At 48.0% G+C, this 19961-nt stretch overlaps 3 protein-coding genes, 1 long non-coding RNA gene and 1 pseudogene across 7 annotated transcripts; 2 read left to right on the top strand and 3 right to left on the bottom strand.

Annotated features, from left to right (window-relative positions):
• Positions 1–768: 768 nt before the first annotated feature.
• On the bottom strand, positions 769–2109 carry Apoa2 (apolipoprotein A2). The gene is made up of 4 exons (XM_055613254.1): positions 2035–2109; positions 1791–1877; positions 1382–1514; positions 769–993 (listed from the first exon to the last, which is right to left on the bottom strand). The coding sequence occupies exons 2-4, from the start codon at positions 1840–1842 to the stop codon at positions 873–875; spliced, it is 306 nt and encodes a 101-aa protein (XP_055469229.1). The 5' UTR covers positions 1843–1877; positions 2035–2109; the 3' UTR covers positions 769–872.
• Positions 2110–2852: 743 nt separating this feature from the next.
• LOC129681347 (uncharacterized) lies at positions 2853–6412 on the bottom strand. Its single transcript, XR_008720837.1, has 2 exons — positions 6230–6412; positions 2853–5880 (listed from the first exon to the last, which is right to left on the bottom strand). It is a non-coding gene; the product is annotated as an uncharacterized LOC129681347 (long non-coding RNA).
• Tomm40l (translocase of outer mitochondrial membrane 40 like) lies at positions 4488–8762 on the top strand. Of its 2 annotated transcripts, XM_055613253.1 has the most exons (9): positions 4488–4602; positions 4882–4949; positions 5402–5494; positions 5715–5816; positions 5966–6071; positions 6259–6381; positions 6511–6587; positions 6802–6904; positions 7046–8762. In XM_055613253.1, exons 1-9 carry the CDS (start codon positions 4488–4490, stop codon positions 7183–7185), a joined length of 927 nt encoding a protein of 308 aa, XP_055469228.1. In that variant the 3' UTR covers positions 7186–8762. The 2 variants fall into 2 exon arrangements, with proteins under 2 accessions (XP_055469228.1, XP_055469227.1); XM_055613252.1 differs by having other exon boundaries at positions 6259–6587; positions 7046–7513.
• Nr1i3 (nuclear receptor subfamily 1 group I member 3) lies at positions 7846–13036 on the bottom strand. 3 transcript variants are annotated; one of them, XM_055613249.1, is made up of 9 exons: positions 12949–13036; positions 12518–12660; positions 11916–12046; positions 10104–10273; positions 9753–9892; positions 9422–9567; positions 9210–9326; positions 8953–9058; positions 7846–8107 (listed from the first exon to the last, which is right to left on the bottom strand). In XM_055613249.1, exons 1-9 carry the CDS (start codon positions 13000–13002, stop codon positions 7978–7980), a joined length of 1137 nt encoding a protein of 378 aa, XP_055469224.1. In that variant the 5' UTR covers positions 13003–13036; the 3' UTR covers positions 7846–7977. The 3 variants fall into 3 exon arrangements, with proteins under 3 accessions (XP_055469224.1, XP_055469225.1, XP_055469226.1); XM_055613250.1 differs by having other exon boundaries at positions 9210–9323; XM_055613251.1 differs by having other exon boundaries at positions 12826–13015.
• A 1243-nt stretch (positions 13037–14279) lies between these two features.
• Positions 14280–14398, top strand: LOC129681398 (5S ribosomal RNA; annotated as a pseudogene).
• The last annotated feature ends 5563 nt before the right edge of the window (positions 14399–19961 follow it).

The following is a 19961-nucleotide window of genomic DNA, read 5'->3' as shown; positions in this document are numbered from 1 at the left end:
TCTTCTTCTTCTTCTTCTTCTTCTTCTTCTTCTTCTTCTTCTTCTTCCTTCTTCCTTCTTCCTTCTTCCTTCTTCCTTCTTCTTCCTTCTTTCCTTGAGACAATGTTTCTCTGTGTAACAGCCCTGGCTATTCTGGAACTCACTCTGTAGACCAGGTTGGCCTTCAGCTCACAAAGGTCCACCTACTTCTGTTCCTGAGTGCTGGGATTAAAGGCACGCATCACCACATGAAGCTAAATTAGAGGTATTAGATGAAGAAACTAGAGCACTTTGGAAGAAGAGGGATAGACTAACTCTTTTTATTGTGGGATAGAGGAAACAGTGACCCCAAGAACCAAAAGGAAAGATAGTGTCTTGAGTCAACTGCTGAGCTTTTTAAAAAACAAACAAACAAACAAACAAAAAAACAACAAGAAAATCCCACAATCTTTCCAAAGAAAGGTTAAGAAGAAATTCTGAGGGTCACCCTTGTTTCCTATGACCCGAAGTCAAGGGGTGTTGTCTGAGAGTCCTTCATTCCTTTATGTCCACGTCCTTCAGTAATGCTACAGAGCCATTCATGTGGGACATTCTTTGGGTTTGGAGACAAATCACAGACATCTATGCTATCAAAGCCTATGCCCAGCACTTGTTTCTTCAGTCCTTTCTTAACACGGAACACCAAAACTTGTCCCCTTCTCCTTTTAGAAACAGATTTATCCTTTTCCTTCCTCCTACTCCTCCCCCACTGCTACTTTGCCCAATCACCCAAAGATATGAGGCGCACAGTTTGACTCCTTCCGCATTTATTGGAGAAAGCAGGCAGAAGGTAGGGAGAGGGGCTCTAGGGCTGGCCAGTGGGCAGCTAGGGTAGGAAGACTGGTCCCGACACCTCACTTAGCAGCAGGATCTGGTTTCTCAGGGTTCATTAAACTGCTTAAGAAGTTCATCAGATGAGTTCCAGCTTGCTTGACCATGGGTGTGAGCTGTTCATGTGTTTTCTCAAAGTAAGCCCTGGGGATGGGAAAGAGCAGAGGTTGGTGGGAAGGCCCCGGTCACTGACAGGGTCTTTGTTGGTGGGGAAGGTCAAAAGCAGGCTGACCCAGGTTCCCAAGTGATATTCCCTGGTGTACCCGGGTATATCAAAGCCTGAAGAGGAGAGGCAGCTAGGCCTTCCATGCAGCAGAGGATCAGACTCTTGGAGTCCAAAGTCCACTCCCTGCTGCCCCCATCTATCTGAAGAATACATTGGCTCTATGGGAGTTAGGAAGAAACTTTTCTCCCTAGTTTAAACCTAATCTTTCCTAATGAACCCTAACCCTTGAGTTAAGAGTCACATGAACTCCTATCTTTATCCTCTCAGCAGTCCTGTGGCCCCCTGGGCCCTCTCCCAGAGACTTACTTGGCTTGGGTATGAATCTCGGAGCCCTTGGCCTTCTCCATCAGATCCATGCCATAGTCAGCCATGGTCTGAAAATATTGATTGAACATGCTCTGCAGACTCGTCTCTTCTGCCTGTCTCCGAACCAAAGCCCCTACACAAACACATATCACAATATTTTCATCTGGATTCCCAGCAAGGAATCCCAGTCTCACATCCCACAGGACCCACCCCACTTTTCATCCCCTTCCCAAATTGGTGACCCGCTAGTTTTTTGTTTTGTTTTGATTTTTAGACTTTAGAAAGAGACTGGCTTTCCTCTCGAGTCCTCTGGTTCACACACTTGGTTATAGAAGCGCAGGAGAGTTGCGTAGCCAAGAACCCAGCACCTTCTTTCCTTCGGTTTCGCTTCTCCACATCACAAACTCACCTTCAAGGCTACAGATGGTGGCAAGCAGTACACACATTGCAAGCACTTTCATGATGGCAACAGTGGGAGCACGGCCTAGGAACAGCGCTGCTGGTGGGAACGGACACTGGAGTCAAATGGGCTTTAGCTCCCCTCTGGGAATCCCCCCACCTGGACGTTCATTCTAACCTGTTTCCTTCCCTTCCCACAGCTCAAACCCTATCCTCTTTGCATGCTCCCCACATCTCTCGCTCCCTCAGCATACCTGGTCAGTGTCGTGTCCTTGGCTCCTGACCTGACTGGAGGTAGGGGTTATATACGCTTCTGCCTCCCCACCCCTGTCAGGTGATACAGAGAACGGCAGGTCCAGAGGGGCAGAGATCAGGCTGGAGTAAACAATTTGGAGAGATGGGCAAAAGGACAAGCAAGAAGCACTTTTGGTGTTAACATGAGAGAGAGGCAGGGTATAAACTCTAGTGTAGGCCAAGATCTGCTTATGATTTATTCTTTTGGGATCGTGGCCTGGGGTTGATGGGTTTATGCATAGCAGGCAATCGGGGTTCTACGTTATTTCTCTGGGAAGCTCTGACACGAAGCCCTTAGCCCTTGTCATCTTTAGCTCACTATGGATAGATTTCATCTCTCCAACCCTACACCCCTTCAGAGAAATTTGGCAGAGAGGTATTTGGGAACAAAAGAATGGAAAAAGGATCTGGGCATGGTGGCACAGTCCCTTCATGGCAGCACTGGGGAGGCAGAGGCAGACTGATTTCTGTGAGGCCAGCGAGATCTAGTGAGTTCCAGGGCTGCATAGTGAGACCCTGCCAAGAAAGAAAGAAAGAAAGAAAGAGAGAGAGAGAGAGAGAGAGAGAGAGAGAGGAAGGAAGGAAGGAAGATGAGAAAAGAAAGAAAAAAATGGAAAAGGAGTTGAAATAGGTAGTAGGGAATGGGGGTTACAGGAATACAAGTCAGAACAGGTACAACTGACTGAGTTAATGTGCAATGAGATAGGAAGGGGGCATGAGAGCACACAATACACACCCCTCACATACAAAGATACACAGAGAAAATGCACTGGAACTATTGCATTTGAAAGGTTTCATCAATGGAGTTCTTTTAAAATAATCATGAAATAAAAGTCCAAAGCATTGATGTTGCATTTATGGGTTCTCATCAATTAATGAGTATCCCCCCAAAACAGATTCAGAAAAAGTCTCTGCCCTCCTGCTCCCAACCTCAGCAGTTACAAGGCTCTGTCCAAATAAAGGTCAAAGGTGTTCGGTCATTTGATCACCTTATCAGTTAGGCCTTGGCCCCTGTCCCAGCTCTAATTGTGTGGGAGGACAGAGGTACATTCCCTAGGCTCAGAGCTCTCCAGTGGAATCAGCTAAGGGGATACTGAAAACATTCCCATCTTTCACCGGTGTGTCCCTAAAGCTTACCCTGTGTACACTGTAACATTACCCAGAGGTACAGGGGAGGAAGTGTGGAAACCAGTCAAGAACCATGAAATCTTGCCCCTTTCCAGCTGTCTTGTGGGGGAGCTCTAGCGCCACACGACTGCTCGCCCCTGGCCCTGGGGACAGAGTGTAACTTCAGGCTGTAGTCGTATTCCTAGATTTCCTTTTTCTTTTCTGCAAAGCAGTACCAACTAGTGAGGGCAGCTGCTTGAGGAACTGGTTCTGCCCACGACCCGCTCCTCTGCCCACTCTCACAGCCATCATGTGAACTCCGGAGGGAGGAGGGAGTGGTGGTAGGGTTCTGTTGTCTAGGAGAGAGCTGTGTTTGTGAGTAGCAGCCCTCGGAGTGTGTGGAAGGCGGTGGGGATTCCCTGGCGGCTTTCAGGAAGGTGGAGGGTACTGTGAACTACGTCGTCTCAGTCTTTAGCAATCCTTCATAAAATACGTCTCCAAACTCAAACTCTAGTTTCATTTTTCCGGTTTAAGGCGCTCCAGGGGTCCAAGCGACAAAATGCTCCCTCTAGTGTCTTGAATGCTCACAAGTTTATTTCGACCTTGAAGAGGCTGGGCGATCTTAGTGAGGCGGCCTTCGACCCAAGTCTAAAGGGCCACCCACAAACTCCCACTCGCCACTGCAGCACCGGACTGAAGCTCTGGGGCCGTCAGGCCTGCCACTCTTCTGTTTCCTACTCTCCCATTGGTCATTGGGAAATTGAGGCACCTTTTTTCATCATTGGGTGGGCTGGGTCTTTGAGCGCTTCCTTTGCCCAGTTCCAAGATGGCGCCTGCGACTATGCTGGGAATACAGGCTGAAGCTGTAGTTCTGCCATTACGCAAGATGGCTGCCCCATCAAGATGACCGGGGTGTGCCTAGGGGAAAGGGGCAGCAGGATGGTCTGAGATGGTAAGGGCTCATTTTCCATTGCGAGCAGAACCTTGGGACGTGGGATGAGGAAGAGAGAAACTAGGACGTTAGCTGAAGCCTGTGGTCGTGGGTAAGACTAGATACTGGGGGAGCGGACATGGGTGACAGGTGGGGGTGAGGGATCAACGATGGGGCGGGAATGTGCCTGGGATTCAATTTTCCCATAGATGCGCTGTCCCCCTACTGTTCCTTTTGCAGGTCTAGCATCGAACTGTATGGAAGTTTCTGAAACCGGGGAGCCTGATGATGGGGGGTGGAGCCCGTGGGGGATAGAGGGGGCAATAGATTGTTTTCCCAACCTAACCCAGACCCCTCCCTGTCCTCTGGACTAAAATGGGGAACACCCTGGGCCTGGCACCGATGGGGACCTTACCCCGCCGGGGCCCCCGTCGAGAGGAACCGCTGCCAAGCCCCGGGAGCTTCGATGAGCTGCACAGGTTGTGCAAAGGTGAGACCTCACTGAGCCTTTGGGTGTCTCAGGTTGGAGGGGCAGAGGAGGGGAGGACCTTGAATGCTGATGTCCAGTGATGTAAACAGAAAGGGGAGATCACGGCTGGAGCATCCAGCACTCAGGAAGGATCAGATGTTCAGAGTGGAGCATTTTGTTGCAGGATTTGAAAGGAGGTCAATTCCTCCAGGGCTTCATATGGGACTGAAAGGGGAACCTATCTCCTTGGTTAGGGGTCCTTATTTCTGCTGTTCCTTCCCTTCTCCTCACTCCCTCCAGATGTATTCCCAGCACAGATGGAGGGCGTGAAGCTGGTTGTCAACAAGGTTCTGAGCAGCCATTTCCAGGTGCTCCCACTCTCTGGCCCCTTCCTACTGCTCCTCCCTGCTTGTCCCTGGATCCTGTTCTTCACACCTTTCACTCCAGTCTTAGCCAGGCTATGTGGGACAAATGAGGGAAGATGTGGGCTCCCTTTTACCTCCTTTGCCTGGGGGACTTGTTGCTTAAAATTCCAGTGACCCTCTAAAGAGTTGAAGTGTGTTTTGTTTTGTTTTGTGAGACAGTTCTCTGTGTAGCCTTGGCTGTCCTGAAACTTATGCCGTAGACCAGGCTGGCCTAAAACTCACAAAGATAGGCCTGCCTCTGCCTCAGAGGGCTGGAATCAAAGGCGTACGCCACCACCTCGCGGCTTAGCTTGAGGTTTTTAAAAGGCTCTCTGGATGGGAAAAAGATGAAGGGCGGGATACGGAACTGAAGTGAAGTAGAATGCTATGTTCTCCGTTGTCTCTTTCCCCCTCAGGTGTCTCATACCGTGCACATGAGTGCACTGGGCTTGCCAGGCTATCACCTCCATGCCGCCTATGCAGGGGACTGGCAGCTTAGCCCCACAGAGGTGAGGGATCCGCACGGAGGTCTTGAGGAGGAGGAAATGTGCCTCTTCTGAATGGGAGAGGATAGAGAAGTTAACTATTCCCCGTGCAGGGATGCTGGAGTTTGTCTTTGGCGCGTCCACTAGGGGGCACTGTGTGACGTTACTGAACTCTCTTGTGTCCATGTTTCCGTGAATAAAGCCACCTACTCATCTCAGCTTTACTGTCTACACCCCTTCACAGGTGTTCCCCACTGTGGTGGGGGATATGGACAGCAGCGGCAGTCTCAACGCCCAGGTCTTGCTTCTGTTGGCAGAGCGGCTGCGAGCTAAGGCTGTCTTCCAGGTGACCCACAGTTCCCGCCTCCATCCACCGAGGCACTTCTCTCTCTCCTCCATGGGTATCCTGCCTTGGGGGACACAGGGGGAGGAGCAGAGGCAATGTCGGAAGTTAGAAGAGGGAAGGGTATTTAATTTCTTACTGTCCCCACCCAGACACAGCAGGCCAAGTTCCTGACGTGGCAGTTTGATGGCGAGTATCGGGGAGATGACTACACAGCCACTCTGACCCTGGGAAATCCAGACCTGATTGGGGAATCAGGTGGGGAACTGGGACAGAGTTCTTGCCTGTCCATTAGGAAAACACAACAACAACAAAAAGTCAATCGTGCTATTTTATCTTCAGCGCAGTTTGGGGATTATAAACGGTACTTTCTGGACAAGCTTGGGTAGGGATGACTGGACAGTAAGAGAGTAAACCTGACTCTTGTCTCCTCGCTCTCCCACAGTGATCATGGTTGCTCACTTCCTGCAGAGCATCACTCATCGGTTGGTGCTAGGAGGAGAACTAGTTTATCACCGGCGACCAGGTGAAGAGGGCACCATCTTGACTCTGGCTGGGAAGTACTCAGGTACATACAGGAACAAGCAAAATGGTGGTGAGGAGGCACGACTCGGGGCTTTTTGGGGGGGGTTCCTTGCCTGTATTTACCGTAGTAACCATCTTCTCCCTCTGTACTTCCTTCCCCCCACTCCCCCAGCTGTACACTGGGTAGCCACACTGAATGTTGGGTCAGGTGGGGCCCACGCGAGTTATTACCACAAGGCAAATGAACAGGTGAGATGGCTGAGCTCATTCGCTAACCCAGTAAACCAGTCCGGATCTCCCGCTCCTCCAATCTCCCCAGGCTCCTGGTCTATTGGTCTTCCTACCCTCGCTTAGTAGACCTTTTCACACATGTGAATGTTCTAGCTTGCTGATGCCCTGTCAGAACTCCTCTGGTAGTCATGGTGACTGATGGTCCTCTCGTTTTTCTGTCCTTGCTTCTCAGGTTCAGGTTGGAGTGGAGTTTGAGGCAAATACAAGGCTACAAGATACAACCTTCTCCTTTGGTTACCACCTGACTCTGCCCCAGGCCGATATGGTGTTCAGAGGTGAGGGTTGTTGTAACATTTAGAGTTGGTGAGGGGTATGGGGCTGTGGAGGGGGGTGGGGGGCAGGCTCTACTTTACTTTCCTTGACTCCTTACTCTGAGTCCTGCTAAACAGCCAGGTCAACAATCTTTCCCCTGGCAGGCTTGGTGGATAGTAACTGGTGTGTTGGTGCTGTGCTGGAGAAGAAGATGCGTCCCCTTCCTGTCACCCTAGCCCTCGGAGCCTTCCTCAATCACTGGCGCAACAGATTCCATTGTGGCTTCAGCATCACTGTGGGCTGAGGTTGTCCTGGAGGCGACCTCCACAGCAGCTGGAACCTTTGAGTCAGATGCACGAGCGAGGGCCGGGGCCTAGCTAGGTCCCTCCCAGGCCTACCTTGCTGGATGACTTCTAGATCCCATGGGCAGAGTGGGGGACAGGACGATGTCCTCTTCAGAACTGGAACTGCCTCACAGTCATTTTCCAAGTAGGCCATGGTTTGAGGTTCCCAATTCTGCCATCAGCCCCAATACAATTTTCCACAAGCTATATGACTCTGAACTAAAGAAGGATTAAGGGATATGTCTGGCTCCCCTCACCCTACTTTCTTCATTATTTTTGTTTGACTAAGATATCAGCTCGTTCTTCAGAGCAGAAAAATCTGCATGAAAATAGGGAGAAGAAAAAAAAGTTTCCTATCCCATGTTTCCCGTTTTTCCATTCCTCAGCCTCCCCGGGTTGGGAAAGTAGGGTTAAAGAGCTAAATCTTTGGTCAGGCAAAGACCAAAGAAGGGGCCCACCCATCCCCAGAAGGAACTTTACGACCTAGTCCTGACCCTTCCTTCTTTCCCATCTTCCGTGTTTCCGGAGAACAACTTTGGCCCAATGGTCACCCCAACCCCCCACCCTCTGCCCTCCACCCCCTCCATAACCCACCGATGGATGACCACACAAAGAGACAGTTGCTGTTCAGCGTTTCATTGCCACCACTGAGCCCTTTCTGCTGGTTCCCATCTTGGGTACCAGCAATTTCCCTGTTCCAGCCCAGTGTATCCGTATCCGAGGGGGTCTGTGGAAGAATTTGAGCCAGGGCCTCAGCTGTAGATTTCCCCAAGCAGCGGCATCATAGCAGACAGTCCTTGGATGCGATGTATTTCGTATGAGTATGTATTGTTTATACTCCGGAGCTCAGCCAACAGGCCCATCAGCTTCGCGTACAGAAACCTTTGGAGAAAGTAGCAGGGAGATAAGGCAGCTGGGCGTCTTGTCTTGAGAGCCTCATCCCCTGAACCGCCCCTCAGAGAGGCTAAGTTTATACATTAGAAAATCATGCTCTGGATGGCACATACTATATTTTCAGAAATCTCCAAGAAGGGAGATTAATACCGTCTTCCTTTTTTGTGCCTAGTTTTTCCTGAACCCAGGGCTTTGAGGTCAAGTGCAAAGAGAGTACTAGACTTGGCTAAAATGTCAGCTGTGTAGAATCTGAACAAGGAGCCTCCTAGATTGAGTTCTAGAAGGCGGGTGTGTTGTTCTGTGGGATAAAGCTTCTCCCTCTTAGCAAATTGATTGATCAAGGAGTGAGCAGAACGAAAGCAGTATAAACTTCCTAGCCTGGACTTCGAACTACCTAGAGGCTCTGTTCATGAAACTGTGAATGAGAACATAACGTCAATGGGACCGAAAACTTCAAGGAACTGATACAATGAAGAGAAAGAATGGGCAAGACTTTGACATTTTTGTTTTAGTTTGGAAAAGTTGGAGAGGTGAGGTGATAGATGTTACCAATCTCAGGAATGCTATTACACACAGGCTATGAGCTCCTACTTTGCATCTCTACTAAATAATAATAATAAAAAAAAATCTTGGAAAAGTGAGATGAAACAGCAGTCCCTGCAATTTGGATCCTGGAACTATGCATGATGGGATGGCCGAAGGGAAGGTCTAGATTCTTAAGTACCTGGTTTCCCGAAGGAAGCAATAGTAAAATTCATTCATCCCAAGCTCAGTGTTTCTCAGATCCCTGCCTTCCCACAGTGCAGACCCTAAGTCCCCAGCCTCCTACCTACCGACTTTGGAGCCTTGACTGTTGTTCCATAATGTGGTTGTACAAAATCAGTGCCATCTCCTCTTGTAGCCGATTGATCTCTTCCCTCTGGGTAACTCCAGGCCTGTCTGAGATAGGAGACCGGGAAGGACATGGGTGGGGAGCCTCGTACTGAACAGGGGCTGAGGGTAGTGTAGACCCACTCTATACGTTGAAAGCTGGGTGGTCAGAGCTCGATTAAAGGGGCTGAGAGTTTCTCGGCTTTTGGATGATTCTCACCAGGAGAGAAGAGGGCCAGGGCAGCCATGAGCACATACTCAGGCTCCTGGAGCCGTAGTCGTTTCAGTGTTATATGGAAGCGAAGAATCACCTTCATAAAGTCGTACTGGAACCCTGCTGTGAGAGGTGGTAGGCTTAGGAGCCTCCTCCGGGGCATTGCTCTTTACCTCACGCCCTAAGGATCCATCCCCTGTACTGCTCTTCCATCTCACCATGAACTGCGTCTTCCATTTTGTAGCAAAGAGGTCCACAGAGGAAATTCTGTGTTTGAAGACAGAAAGCGGTGTTCAGTGAGATGTGTAATATTTCCACAGCCGCTCCCTTGAGAAGGGAGATCTGGTCCTCCATGGATAGGGACCTGTGAGGGGCAGAAAACAAGGGTACTTTAGACTTAAGTCTGTACATCCAAAAGGCCTGACTGATGCAAATAAAGCTGAAAATGTAAGACCGAGCGCTTAGCAAGGCTAAGGGATAAGCGACTCTACTCAGATCCTGGTGTGATTTACGAAGCACTTCCTTCCCAAAAGGCGATGCGCTACTCACCGGAAGAGGGGCAGATCCTTGGTGAACTTGATAATCTGCTGCACCATGAAAGTACTGACATCTGCGAAGTGTGTGAGCAGAGCCAACACGGGGACCAGAGGCAGGAAGGGCCGGTGATGGAGGAACAGGAAAGCTGGAGGCTGTAGAGGTCAGAGCATGAGTGAGAGAGGCCTCAGCCTTGGCTGTCCTCGAGGCTTCACCAGAATCATTTGAGATGTGTTTTGTTTTGTTTTTTCCCCTTCCCAAGGCACCTGCCCACCCTAGGGTTCTGGAGATCTGTTCTCTGGGCCCATTAGCCCCTCCCTCAGGCCACCTCCTTGGGCACCCAGGCCGAATCCTGTAAGTTCTCACCTTGAACTTCACAAACTGGTCAAATATGGAACCCATATGGCGAGTGTGGGCCCCCAGGAGGGTCTGGACCAGCTCCTTCTGCTCCTGACTCAGTTGCAGGGATGCTTTCTGTGCCCTCCGCCGTGCCTGCCTGGCTCGCCGCAGTGCCAGCGCTTCCGCTGACAGGATCACTGCCAGGCAAGAAAGGTGTCAGAGCTGTTGAGAGCAGCAGAGAGCAGCTTTCTGCCAGTCCTTGAGCTGGGCCTGTTCAGTCTCCCCATACAAGAAAGGACCAAGGAAGAAAGGGTTTCTGAGGCTTCCTTGGACTTCACTGAACTATTGTGTCCAGGCGGCAGGGGAGTGCCTCCTTGCACACTTCCACCAACCTCACATTTGTCTGTGATACACTGCAGTACCACACAGTGCACCATGGGAAAGAAGAGAAGGGTAAAGAAGGGAGTGGGGAGCGTGTAAGATGTTTGGCTCCTTGGGAACATTGAAGAAGGGTCTTGATATTGAAAACATCACTTTGTATTTGCATAGCATCGTCATCGCAAAGGTTCTGAGGCTATGTGTCACTGGATATAGCAATTCTAACTCACGCAGGGCAGAGTTCACAGTTTTCAGGAGCACAGACACCAGTAGGACTTCCACAGTCATAAACTAAGTGATACAGGTTGGTCAAGGTCATTTGGCTGCTATCGTGTCCTTTCCACTGCTCTAGGTCGGAAAGGAGTGTGATACGGAAAAGCAAGAGAGAGGCACACAGGCTTGATTCTGAACTGTGACTACTTTTTAGCTGACTGACTCAGGCAACTAAAGTTGTAAGAGACCAGCTTCCGCTGGGAGCATAGCACAGTTACCTGGCACAGAAGCAGCAGCAGTGGCTAACCAAGAAGTACGTAGAAGGTGACAGGTACTATGTGTTCAAGCCATAGAAAAGAGAAAGCAAGCCATGTGAATATCTAAGGGAGGGAAGTTCCAGGTGGTAGGAATGGCAAATAGGAAAGGAGTGTGCTTCATTTGTTCAAGGATAGCACTGTGTCAGTGTGGCCGGGATGTGTTAAAGTGGGTTAAGAGGGAGAGTTGGAAGGGGGATATGAATAAAATCATCTACCTTAACAGAGATCGGTAGCCCGGCGTGGTGGCACATGCCTTTAATTCCAGCAGAGGCAAGTGGATCACTGTGAGTTCGAGGCCAGCCTGGTCTACAAAGTGAGTCCAGGGCAGGCAAGGCTACACAGAGAAAACCTATCACGAAAATAAATAAATAAAATAGATTGGTGTGGGGGAGAGGCTGGAGACATGGCTCAGGGTTAAAAGCACTGGCTGATCTTGCAGAGGACCTGGGTTAAATTTCCTGTACCCTTGAGCCAGGCGTAGTGGGGCACATCTTTAATCCCAGAACTCAGGAGGCAGAAGCAGGTGGATCTTTGTGAGTTGAAGGCCAGCCTGTTCTACAAAGTGAGTCCAGGACAGCTAGGACAACAGAAACAAAACAAAACAAAACAAAAAACATCCTCCCTGTACTCACATGGCAACCTCATAGCCATTTGTAATGCCAGTTCTAAGGGATCCAATACCCTCTTGTAGCCTCTGTAGGTACCAGTTGCGCACATGGCGCACAGACGTATATGCAGGCAAACGCTTACACACATTAAAAAGAAACATTTTGAAAAAGAGAGACTAGAAGCTTTGAAAACAGAGGCCTAATCTGATTAGTTTCAAAAAGCTTAATCTGCCTGCTCTGTGGACCATGAGCTACATTAGGGATACAAAAAAGCAGAGAGGCGCAGTCAATGGATTCCTGGGGTGCTAAGGGGCTCAACTCACTGTCTTTCCTCATGCCAGCATTTAGACACTTCTGCAACCGGCAGGCTGGACAATGGCGTCTCTGAGCCTTGCTGACCTCACAGCTTCCAGCAAATGGACACATGGGACTAATGGTTTTGCTGACTGTTCGTCTGCAAGAGAGAGAGAGACAGACTCTGCAGGGTTTGAGATGACAGTGAGCATGCAGGTGGGTAGAAGGCGAGGCTGAAAGGATACGGTCTAAGAGACTAATTGATTTAGCCACAGGCTAATCTGAGCTGGGCTCAGAGGTCTTCAGAGGCAGTTGGAGCATTTTCATGGGAACACAAAGTCACTCAGGAACCCGCATTGTGTAGTGTCAACTTGGTACTTTGCAGACAGGATGTGCTAAGCAAGTGCTCTCGACTGATAGGCTGTGTCTCCAGGACACCTGGTTGGCCTGCTTGTTACTATGTTACCAGTTTCATAGAGTGTTGTGGTCAGCGAGCTCGAGGGTGCTAGACACAGGATAGTCCAGCTTAGCTGCGAGAGTATCAGAGCTTGGTAAACCTGGAGATGTGCCAGTGTTTAAAGGTGACTGGTAGGATTGTGGGGGTTATTTCCATGGGGGAGAAAGTTTTCACCTGAAGAAGCCTTTGCAGCCCTCACAAGTCAGGGCATGGAAATGATAGCCTGTGGCTCGGTCTCCACACACCACACAGTTCCTCGGCTCATATTCCTCTCCACTGGCCATTGTTTCAAGTGTTACTGCAGCTGTCATGGTCTCCTGAACGCGGAAGGAGTAAACGGTCAGCTCGGGGCCACACTTGACACTCTTCTTTCTCTTCTGGGGAATCTCTTCCCAAGACTTCCCGACACTGGATCCCCAGCACTGTCTACGCTAAAAGCAAAAACTGTTGCTTCAGTCTCTGGCCTCTGACAAATTACCTACCTGTTTCTCTTAGGCAGCACGCAGGCCACAGAATCTGGTGTGGGCGCCCCTCCCCAAGCCTCCACTCTGCTCTCCTTGTGATCCCAGGAACTGCCAGGACTTAGGGATTATGATTCTCAGTACCTGAAAAACAAGGGACGTCTCTTGCATGTGGCCTCTAGGTGTTTTCATTGCCATAAGTAGGTAGGAGTCAGACTCTGGACCCAGGGCAAAGGGCTCGGGGCAGGGTGTGTTGCGGGGGTTCCTAGCTTGTCCGAAGCTTTGGTTGGTGCCAGATGGGGAGGGGCGGTGGTAGGTGGGGACCTCATGGCTCATTAAACCTGGTCCTTATCAGGCTCACGGAAGTTTTCCTGTTGGTGAACTTTAGACTAAAGCTACAGTCCCCTTTTTACAGGGATCCTGGGTAAACTGAGGGACAAAGAGGGAGAGGCAGCAAGCTTTTTCACATGCAGTATACGAACAGTAAAAGAATAGCTATAGCAGTTATGCCAGGCTCCCAAAGCATTTTCTTTCTCTTTTAAAAATATTTGATTAAATTTTTTTTTTTTTTTTGTATGACTAGTATCCACAGAGATCAGCAGACAGCACCTGGTCCTCTGGGTCTGGAGTTATAGGCAATTGTTGTGAGCTGACATGTTGGGTACTAGGAACTGAAGCTGAATCATCTGCAAGAGTGTGTGTACTCTTACCCTCGGAACCCTCTCTATAGCCCCAGAGATTTATTTAAAAAAGAGCTCAGTAGTCTGCAGTGTGATTTATTTTTTTCATGCCTGGCCCTTTAAAGGACCCTGTCCCCTTCAGTGGCAGTCCGCTTGGAAGTCTGGGTACAGGAGAGGATAGAAAAAGCCAGCAGAGGCTGAGAGCTGGGAGCAGGATTGGGAAGTAGGCAAGTGTAGGGTCAGAAAAGGCAGCTGGTTCAGGAAGAAGAGAGAGCAGGACTAGAGAGAAGAAGAAAAGGGGCCGAGCTGAGTGAAAATAAGAGACAGTTGAAAGAACTGAGCTAGCAGAGTGAGAAGAGAAGATATTTGGTGACAGCTGAGCCAGGAGAAGATATTGTTAGGAGATAGGAGAAAAACCCATGAAGAACTCAAAAACAAAGTATGAGAGAGAGAGAGAGAGAGAGAGAGAGAGAGAGAGAGGATAAAAACAAAAAGCTACATTGGTCTAAGAATTTAGGCATAAAGCTAGAAGAAATCCCACTTTTTTACTTGGGATAACATATATGAATAAAAGGCAACTCTGTGTGCTGGCAAGATGACTAAATCAGTAAGGCGCTTACTGTTGTAAGCATAAGGACCTGAGTTTAACTCCTAGAACCTACATTTTAAAAAAGGCAGGGACACACTTGTAATCCCAATGCCAAGGAGGAAGAGATAGGTGGATTCTGGGGGCTTTCTGGCCAGGAAGCCTTGTAGTGAGGATTCTGGTTTCTTTCAAAACCCAGTTATGGTCTGGTCTATAGCCACACCACCTTGAATGTGTCCAATCTCATCTGAGCTCAGAAGCTAAGCAGGCTCGGGCCTGGTTAGTACTTGGATGGGAGACCGCCTGGGAATATCAAGTGCTGTAGGCAAAACAAAACCAGTTATGTTATATGAATATGTTTTTTGTTTTAATCCCAGGTGTGGGATATGGGGCTGCTGCAGATCGTCCACAGCAGCCACAACTATGATTTGTCTCATGCTCCAGGAGGGACGTGATTTTTGTCAGCTGCAGATAGTTTGCGTCTGGAATTCTGGGGACTCTGGAGAGGGTATAAATGTGAGAGCCCCCAATGGGCCTGTAGTGGCTGTGCTCTCCCTACCACTGCCCCTGCTGCTGCTGCTGCTGGGTTGCTGGATTGCTGGATTGCTGGGTTGTTGGTTGCATATATTCTGATTACGGAGATTAAATTTGCCCCTAGGAACTCGATGACCCTAATAGGCAGGAAGTAGTGTAAAAAGAGCTACAATATTCCCCCCCAACCTTCTTTCTCGATTACCTAGTGTTGGGGGGGGGGGTTGGAAGGGATTGAGATGGGGAAGGGTGGTAATACAAGAACTCAGTGAAGTACCCAAAAAGCCCAGCTACACAGCCTAGTTGGTGAATTCCAGTCCAGTGAGGGACTGTCTCAGAAAAGAAGGTGAGGCTGGTGTAATGACTCAGTAGGTAAAGGCAGTTGGTGCCAAGCATGCTGACCTCTTTGATCCCTGGAAGCAATGTGATGGAAGGAGAGAATTGGCCCCTGCAAGTTGTCCTCTGACCGTTATGCTCAGTGGCATATTTGCACCACTTCCCAAATGAAGGGATGTAACAACAATAGCAAAAACCCCTCACAAAACAAAGTGGATAGACACACACACACACACACACACACACACACATACACATGACCTCTAATAAATTAGAGGGAGTTGAGCTTGTTTTGGAAACTCTTTTCCTAGAGCTGGGTTCCTAGGTTGTGACCTGTGTGATTACACAAGACATGGTAATCAGAGGATTCCCATACTTGGCTGAACTCTGCTGTTTCCATGTTGAATTTTTTTTTTTTTTTTTTAAACAGGAGAATAGTGTTTTCAATCTCCTGTGGGCTTTGGAAATTAGGTTCTGCTCTAATTTGCTTTCTATCGGTGTGATGAAATATTGAGGAGGAAATCAACTTGGAAAAGAGAGGCTTTATTTCAGCTTTCACTCTGTAGTCTATCAAGAGAAGCCGGGGCAGGGGTCAAGGCAGGAACCCGGAGACAGGACTAAAGCAAAGACTATAATGCCACTTACTGGCTTGCCTGCTACAGATTGCTCAGCTGGCTTTCTTTATACAGCCTAGGACCATATGCCCAAGGGTGGCACTACCCACAATGGGATGGACCCTCCCATATCTACCCTTAATCAAGAAAATGCCGCTTAGATAGCCTGTAAGCCAACCTGATGGAAACATTTTCTCAGTTGACACCCTCTCTTTCCAGATGACACTAGCTTGTGTCAAGTTGACAAAAACTAACCAGCACATTTGACCTCTTGTCCTGCTGAAAAACAAACATATCACTATTAAACCAGTAACATTTCCTTTCTGATTTATCCCTAATATCTCATGTTAATAACACAATAAAAAGCATAGTATAAGCGAGGCATGGTGGTGCACACCTTTAATCCCAACACTCAGGAGGTAAAGGCAGATGTATTTCTGTGGATTCAAGGCCAGCCTGGTCTACATCGTGAGTTCCAGGGAAGCAAAAGCCACATACTGTGCCCTGTGTCTTGGTCACTGTCTTGCTGTGAAGAGGCAACTCTCATAAAAGAAAACATTTCATTGGAACTTGCTTACAGTTTCGGAGGCTTAGCCCGTTGTTATCATGGCAGGAAGCACGGTCGCAGGTAAGCAGGCATGATGCTGGAGAGGTAGCTGATAGTTCTAGATCTAGTCCTGCAGGCAGCAGGAAGAGAGAGAACAACACTGGGACTGGCTGGGGCTTTTGAACCTTCACACTCTTTCCCGGTGACACACTTCCTACTACAGGGCCACGCCTACTCCAACAAATCTACCCTTCCTGATCCTTCTCAAGTAGTGCTGCTCCCTTATCAGTGGCAATTAAATATATGAACCTCTGGGAGCCGTTCTTATTCAAGCCATCATACGCCGTCTCAAACACAAACACACACACAACACACGTACAAAGGCATAGTATAACTTTAGTTTTTGTTTTTAGATTTGTTTATACCTGCACGTATAGATGCATGCATGTATACCACATGCATGCCTGCTCCATGAAGAAGTCAGAAGGCTTCAGAATCCCTGAAAGCAGGCCAGGTGTGGTGGTACCTGCCTTTAGTCCGAGCACTTAGGAGGCAGACAGGTCAATCTTGATGAGGCTGTATCTTTACCAACGGCATCTCCTGGATTCCCTTCAGGGGCTCCAACCCTGAGAGCTAGTGCCAAGCCTCAGCCTCTATAACCTCTTCAATTCTGCAGCTTTCACGCCCCCCCCCCCCAAATCAGTGGTGCTGGTCTGTGGTTAATCATAGCTTATTCTTTAGGCCCAGATGATCAGAAACGACGGATTCTTAATATAAAAATATTACATTAACAGTCCTGATAGTCTTTGTGACTTCACAAGGCCTCCGTCATCTACACGGCTCTCACCATTATCTTCTAACCTCTCACAACGGCAGATCAATATGCTGTGAGCACTCAGCAGCTTTTCTAGCTCAAAGCCCTCACATCTTTCTTCATTCGTCCCTCCAACATGGCCCGGCCGTTCATACAATACCCAATTCCTGTTCTCGTTTGCTTTGTATTGTTGTGATAAATACCATAACCATCAGCAACCTGAGGAGGAAAGGGTTTGTTTGGCTTGTATACCCTGATCATAGTTCATCCTGGAGGGAAGTTAGGGCAGGACCTCAAGCAGAAACCAGGATGTAGGAGCTAAAGCAGGGACCACAGAGGAAATCTGATTACTAGCTCGCTCTCTACAGCTTGCCTAGCCTGCCTTAAAAAATGTTTTATATCTATGTGTGTGCCCGAATGTGCATGTGGCACCACATGTGTGCATGAGTACGTGAACCTCAGAAGATGGTGTTGGACCCTCTGGAAGTGGCATTATATGCAGTTGTGAGCCACCATATAGGCGCTGGGAATTGAATTCTGATCCTCTTCAGGAACACTAAAGACTCTTAACTCTCGAGTCATTTTTCCAGCTCCTTAGCTGGCTTTCTTGAACAACCTATGACTACCTGCCCAGGGGTAGTACTGCCCACAGTGGGAGGGATAAGGGTCCTCCCTCATCAATCATTAGTCAAGAAAATGCTCCACATTGACTTGCCTACAAGCCAATCTTTTTTTTTTTTTTTGAGACAGGGTTTCTCCGTGTAGCTGTCCTGGGCTCACTCTGTAGACCAGGCTGGCCTTCAACTCACAGAGATCCGTCTGCCTCTGCCTCCCTGAGTGCTGGGATTACAGGTGTGCCCCACTGCACCCAGTTCTAGAAGCCAATCTTATGGAGACATTTTTTCAATTGACTTTTCCTCTTTCTAGATGACTCTGGCTTATGTCAAGTTGACATAAACTAACCAGCACATGTGTCAAGTGTCAGGCATGCTAGTGCACGCTTGTAATCCCAGCATTGGAGAGGCCTGAGGCAGGGAATTATGAGTTCCAGAACAGCCTGGGCTATATAGCAATATGCCTTAAAAAAAAAAAAAAAAGAGCCAGGTTTGTTTGAAAGGCAAAGGACAAAGTGAAGGCAGGGTGATCAGGAGTTCAAAGTAACCCCCAAATATGTGTAGAGCCAAGATGAAGGGTTCCTAGGCCTGTTATGGTGATGTCTATTTATATTCTCAGAATTTGGGAGGTTTTGAAACAGGACCTGCCATGAGTTCAAATCCAACCTGGACTACACAGTGAGGCAGCATCTCAAAACAAAATAAAAGATGGGCTTCTAATAAATGACCACAAGTAGGCATCCTAATAGATTGCTTATCACTCCATCACCACTGAAGAATATTTGTAAATGTGTGTTTAGTCTCCCAACATCTACAAACACAAAAAATAATTTCAAAAGTATTTGGATGCTCCGTGGATAGGAAGTAGGTTAGATAAATCTCTGTTGGGTAAATTTGATCCCTCACAAACTGGAAGAAACTCAAAGATTTGGTCTTCCTCGGTAGAAGTTCTTTTACTGCAGGTCTCTCTGCAAGGTACCTGCTGAGTCTGCATTGAGTAATCTTTCCACCCAGAAACAAACATTTCTTTTGCTTTCTTTTTCTTTAAAGAATTTAAAAATGTATGCACATGTCTGTGTTTGTGTGAATGGATGCCACATGTGTGCTGCTGAGGTCAGAGAGGGTGTCAGATCCTGTGAAGTGGGACCCACCTGATATTTCTCCTCCTCCTCTTCTTCATCATCCTCTTCTTTAAATTACTTTCACTTTATGTTTATAAGTGTTTTGCTTGTGTATATCTCTATGCATCATGTGTGTATGCGCATGCAAGTGTGTGTGTGGCCCATGGAAGCCAGAAAAAAGTATTGGATCCCCTAGAACTGGAGTTATACCTGGTTGTGAGTTACCATCTGGTTGCTAGAAATTGAACTTGGACCTCTGGAAAAGCAGCCACTGTTCTCAACTGCTGAGCCATCTCTCCAGCCCCTTTCACCCCTTCTTTCTTCTTCTTCTTTCTTCTTCCTCTTCCTCCTCCTTCTGCTATCTTCTTCGTAGCCCTGATGTCCAGGAATTCAACCTGCAGATCAGGCTGACTTTGAGCCCACCAAGATCTGGCTGTCTCTGCCTTCTGAATGCTGGGATTAAAGGTGTGTGCTATCATCATCTTCCAGCCCAATTCTTTTTAAAGTTCTCTTTTATTTTATTTTTTTCTCCTTTTCCTTCTTTTTCTGTCAAAGGGTTACAAGTTCAAAGTTATGTAATTTCTTTATAGATGAGTTAAGAACCCCAAGTGTAATCTAGAGCCATCAATTCAAACTGAGAGTGAGATGGGAAAGGAGGAGAGATGGAGAAGAGAGAGTGACTTTTTAAAAGTCTTGTTTAGAATGGAGATGTAGCTCAGTTGGTGCAAAGCTTGCCTGGCATCTGTGGAGCTCAAGGTTCAGTCCCCAGCAACACCTAAATCAGGCATGGTGGCACTCGCCTTTAATGCCAACACTTGGGAAAGAAGAGGCAGGAGGACTGCTGTGAGTTCAAGGCCAGCCGTGTCTACACAGTGACTCTCAGGGCAGCATGGCTACACTGTAAATGCTACGCAAGCACCCTATCAGCTGAGCTACATCCCTAATCCTAAACAAGGCTTTTAGAAATCTAGTCTCACCTCTCTCTCTGTAATTATGACTCTATGCCTTCACTTGGGGATTTTAATTCATCCTTAAAGAGATATTAATCTGAACTCTTAACTAAAGAAGCAATTAAACTATATCTATAGCTATATCTATCTATCTATCTACTTATGTATCTACCTACCCACCAAACTATCTACCTACCTATATCTGTTATTGACTCATATTCTCAAGTGAGAATATGAGAAATTGTGGTGATTATTCCTATTAACAAATATCCTACCATGTGTTAGACACATGATAAAAAGATGAGTAAGACACTCTCTTGTGTTCATGAGGTTTAAAACCTAGCAGGAAGACAGCCCTTTTAAT

Source organism: Psammomys obesus, unplaced genomic scaffold (assembly GCF_907164565.1).
Source record: "Psammomys obesus unplaced genomic scaffold, mPsaObe1.curated_primary_1811, whole genome shotgun sequence".
NCBI lineage: Eukaryota > Metazoa > Chordata > Mammalia > Rodentia > Muridae > Psammomys > Psammomys obesus.
The sequence above is the reverse complement of the archived record's forward strand: the minus strand, read 5'-3'. Positions and strand labels throughout refer to the sequence as shown.

Excerpts from the sequence above, each read along its gene's own strand:
- Apoa2 (XM_055613254.1), bottom strand. The coding sequence starts at position 1,842 with ATGAAAGTGCTTGCAATGTGTGTACTGCTTGCCACCATCTGTAGCCTT. Across the intron at positions 1,515-1,790 it reads CACCATCTGTAGCCTTGAAG|GGGCTTTGGTTCGGAGACAG; the intron begins GTGAGTTTGTGA and ends GTGTTTGTGTAG. Across the intron at positions 994-1,381 it reads GAGATTCATACCCAAGCCAA|GGCTTACTTTGAGAAAACAC; the intron begins GTAAGTCTCTGG and ends TCCCATCCCCAG.
- Tomm40l (XM_055613252.1), top strand. The coding sequence starts at position 4,488 with ATGGGGAACACCCTGGGCCTGGCACCGATGGGGACCTTACCCCGCCGG. Across the intron at positions 4,603-4,881 it reads GCTGCACAGGTTGTGCAAAG|ATGTATTCCCAGCACAGATG; the intron begins GTGAGACCTCAC and ends CACTCCCTCCAG. Across the intron at positions 6,588-6,801 it reads ACCACAAGGCAAATGAACAG|GTTCAGGTTGGAGTGGAGTT; the intron begins GTGAGATGGCTG and ends CTTGCTTCTCAG.
- Nr1i3 (XM_055613249.1), bottom strand. The coding sequence starts at position 13,002 with ATGGCAATGAAAACACCTAGAGGCCACATGCAAGAGACGTCCCTTGTT. Across the intron at positions 9,568-9,752 it reads AAGGATCTGCCCCTCTTCCG|GTCCCTATCCATGGAGGACC; the intron begins GTGAGTAGCGCA and ends TGCCCCTCACAG. Across the intron at positions 8,108-8,952 it reads CAGTCAAGGCTCCAAAGTCG|GTTTCTGTACGCGAAGCTGA; the intron begins GTAGGTAGGAGG and ends CTTTCTCCAAAG.